Raw genomic sequence first — 4,196 nt, 5'->3', positions numbered from 1 at the left:
ATAGATAGACAGATAGATAGATAGTAGTACATCAGAGCCTCCAATTCCTAGATGCATAAGCTACAAGTTAATCTCAGAAATGTGATTGGGTAAAACTGATCTCACCCAAAAACTGGTAGGGTTAGACAAGGGCGAGCCAGGTAACAACTCCAGGGTAAATACAAGGAAAGGTACGGGGCATATAAGGCAGGAGGGCGGGTGTGGCAGCTCAGTGTGGACCCTGACACCAAGGAAGGATGAACGCCACGGCTCCTTTCGCTCTGATCTGCATTTTACTGGTTGTTCTTCCTGATTTGAGTTCAGGTACAGTAAGTTATGAAGTTTTTTGAGAGTCGTGATGTGAAGTGCCTTTTGAAATATCGTTATACCTCTTCACTAGCGATTTATTCTGTCCGCACATCGGTATCCTCACGTGTCTTACAGATGCATAGGACCGTATGTCCATATGGAATTTTACACTGAGATTTCGTTACACATTTTCCTCAGTGGTTTATTCTGATCATTACACACGGATATGCTCTTGTATTAGTGCAAACTGTTTTGATATTACACATTATAAATGGCACTCAATACCGCAGGTATAATTTATGCCAAAATATAATAATAATAATAATAATAATAATAATAATTATTATTATTATTATTATTATTATTATTATGACTGATTATTTTTGTTATTATTATTATTATTATTATTATTATTAGTCTCACTCGATGTTGTGCTGCTTTGGGTGTCTTACCTTTCTTCTCTTCCTTCCTTCCTTCCTCTTCTGTCTTTCTTTCCTTCATTCTTTCCTCTCTCTTCTGCCTGCGGGCGACTTTACACTCCTCTTCTGTCTGTGTTTCCTTCACTTTTTTCTCTTCCTTCTGCCTATGGGTGACTCTACACTGAGCGACAAGCCAAATGGTTTCCTTTACAACAGTAAACCATTTACTACGCTGGGTGGTAATCATATAGCCAAATTATGGCGCCTGGTGGTTTAGTGGGTTATTAAGGTGCTCCAATCGGATTGAGCCTGTGTAGGTTTATATCCAAGGGATGATTGGGGTTTATTGTTCGTGTAGTGCCACTCAGGGAGGAGTGAGGCTGGTCACTCTCATCTGAAATGTCAGGACCAACTTGCCGAGCCCCGGCTCCTACGCCTGTCATGGGGCAACATAGGATTAGATGAGGGATGGATTGGTTATTTAAATTTTTGTTATTATTACTTTTATTATTATTATTATTATTATTATTATTATTATTATTATTATTTGATGATGATGATTATAAATCGCTAAGGAAGAACGGTTATGAAACCTTTCATGCCACTAAGAATAATAATATACGTTATGTAAAATATTGCTTGTTTTCATGCATTTATCCACACACACACACACACACACACACACACACACACACACACACACACACACACACACACACACACACACACACACACACACACACACACACACACACACACACACACACATTTATTTCCCTGTTTTTTTTTTTTTGTCATTTTTCTTCCCTCCGTATATTTATTTGTTTCGCGGTGTTGTTTTTTACTTTATTATTATTATTTCAATAATAAGTATTATCATCAATATCATTACTGCTGCTATTATCATTATTCTTATTATCACTATCAGTATTATTATCCCCACCATTATTCCATAGGGTTGGAATAAGGGAATCGCCTCTGTCCTACCGTCTGTTTGTCTGTGCGTCTTTCCGTCCGTGCCTGTAGCTCGTAAACTACTAGGTGGATTGGCTTCATATCATACAGAAAGCTAGAGTATGTGTTGTAGTTGATGACCGTATAGATGAAATTGCCATTTTGTTTGTACTTTACGGGTTACGACCATATGTGGAAAAATCTGTCTTGTGTTATATTTTGGAAACTTCTCGCTGGATTCTCTTCAAGTCTTGCAGAAAGACAGAGAATGAGTCCTGGTTTATGTGCTTATAAATGAAATTGCCACAATGTAAGTGTTTCACGAGCTATACCCATACAAGGAAACTAATCTGTAAATAGTTGTATCTTGGAAACTACCTGCTGGATCAGCTTCACCTCTTAAAGATAGTGTAAGAGTCCAAGTGTATGGCGCTATATATGAAACTGCCATACTCATTAGTGCATATCTATATATTCTTTACAACATTGTGGGGGTCCGTCTTAAATGAAGATTTTTTATTATTACTGTTATCATCATTATTATTACTATTTTTACTACTACCATTATTATTATCAGTAACAATACTATCGTTATTATTATTACCATTATAATTATTATCATTGTCACTATCACTCCTGCTATTACTATTATGACTAATACTATTATTATCACTACTACTTTTATCACAGCTACTGTTCTTATCATCACTACAACTATTATCATTATCAATACTATTATCATTATTACTACTATTATTACTATTATCACTACTACACTGTACTATATTTTCGCTTGCTAACCTACACCAGGTCAGAGCAAGGGCCGATGTGACTCTGGGCTCTGCTGCTTCAGGGGTTCAAACGGCAAGTGTTACTGCTCTAACAGGCCTTCCAATCACCACCCCTGCCCCGTCAGGAGGAAGAGGTCTTCCGGGGAGCCCACCACGACCACGACGACACCGAAGACGACCAGTACGACTCGAGGTTACCCCAGCATCGGCAGTGTGACTGGTGCTAGAGGTCGTCGTGAAGCCCTCAGTGGTCGTGGCGCAGTATGGCAGTCGTAAGCAAGAACTCGGCTCCATTATCCACAACAACAGGAAGAAGAACAACAACAAAAACAATAACAAAACGACAAGAATGACAAGTAAACAAAACAAAGACAAGAACAAGAACACTACCAGAACAACTACAAAAATAACAGCAAATTGCAAAAACAATAACAAGAAGTCAGCAACAACAAAAACAATAACAAGAAACCATCAACAACAAAAACAATGACAAATATTGTCCTTTCACTTTAGCCTGGCCCAGATTTTCGTCCTTTTGCAGCTTGTTTCACGTAGCTCAGTGGCAGAAAAAAAAAGACAGTGCTACGGCTCTACATCCCTCCAATAGCACTTCTTCGTGACTAGCATTTTGAAGGGGTTATTGAAGGTTATATCTCCCTCTCCACGTTCCAAAATTCTCTCCTGTGCTTAATAAAATCTCTTGGATGTAGTATGGATTACATTTAAAGAAAAAAAAAGGTAATGCCTCTCTCTCTCTCTGGCCAAATATATTATTAGAAAGTGAAATACTATATCCTGTGTGGTGTGGTGTGGCTATTACTGACTGGTGTAGTATTAACCTGTGTCGTGGTGTGGTGTGGTGTGGTGTGGCTATTACTGAATAGTGTGGTATTAGCCTGTGTCGTGGTGTGGTGTGGTGTGGTGTGGGTACTACTGACTGGTGTGGTATTATCCTGTGTAGTGGTTTGGTGTGGTGTGGGTATTAGTGATTGGTGTGGTATTACCCTGTCTAGTGGTGTGGTGTGGTGTGGTGTGGGTATTACTGACTGGTGTGCTATTATCATGTGTGGTGGTGTGTGGTTCTGTGGGTATTACTGACTGGTATTATACACAGAGAAATCCAGACAGCAACTGAAACTTTGCTCCTTTCAGGCTGTCTGCTACAGAGTTCAAAAGGTTGGAGGTCACACGAAGAGGGAACGACTGACTGAGGGTGATAGTTCCCTATTTGACATACTGGAAACATGATGATGATGATGATCATCATCATGGCAAGGATGGTGAGGATGATGATGATGATGATGATGATGAGGAGGAGGAGGAGAAGAATGGTGGTGGTGATAATGATGGTGGTGTTGATGGTGATAATGATGATAATGATGAGGAAGGAGGAGGAGGAGGAGAAGGAAGAGAAGAAGAAGAACTGTATTTTAAGGGGATATTCCTTAGCACGTCTTCCTTAGCGACTTATTACATGCATTACACTCCAGTTGTCTTCTATACCTAACGCAAATTATGAAGGAATTTAAAAGATATACATAACATACGAGGGAATATTAAAATGGAGTAGGTAAAATTATTAGCCAAAGAGTAAACGTTACGAGGTCGCCTATGCCGTTCTTGAAAGAGAGAGAGAGAGAGAGAGAGAGAGAGAGAGAGACGGGTGGGGGACTAGTTTTTGCAGATCTTACTGAATGAGAGTTTTCCTATTTTCTTTTTACTTCTCTTATATTACACCACTCCT

The 4,196-nt window shown here is 39.2% G+C and overlaps 1 protein-coding gene across 1 annotated transcript; it reads left to right on the top strand.

The window, feature by feature from the left end:
- The first annotated feature begins 226 nt into the window (after nt 1–226).
- Nucleotides 227–3,110, top strand: LOC145391202 (uncharacterized). The gene is made up of 2 exons (XM_080265878.1): nt 227–303; nt 2,472–3,110. Exons 1-2 carry the CDS (start codon nt 237–239, stop codon nt 2,726–2,728), a joined length of 324 nt encoding a protein of 107 aa, XP_080122004.1. The 5' UTR covers nt 227–236; the 3' UTR covers nt 2,729–3,110.
- Nucleotides 3,111–4,196: the final 1,086 nt, after the last annotated feature.

Source organism: Coenobita brevimanus, chromosome 17, assembly GCF_032717465.1.
Source record: "Coenobita brevimanus isolate Jiangsu-jjx chromosome 17, ASM3271746v2, whole genome shotgun sequence".
Lineage (NCBI taxonomy): Eukaryota > Metazoa > Arthropoda > Malacostraca > Decapoda > Coenobitidae > Coenobita > Coenobita brevimanus.
This window is presented reverse-complemented; position numbering and strand designations above follow the sequence as displayed.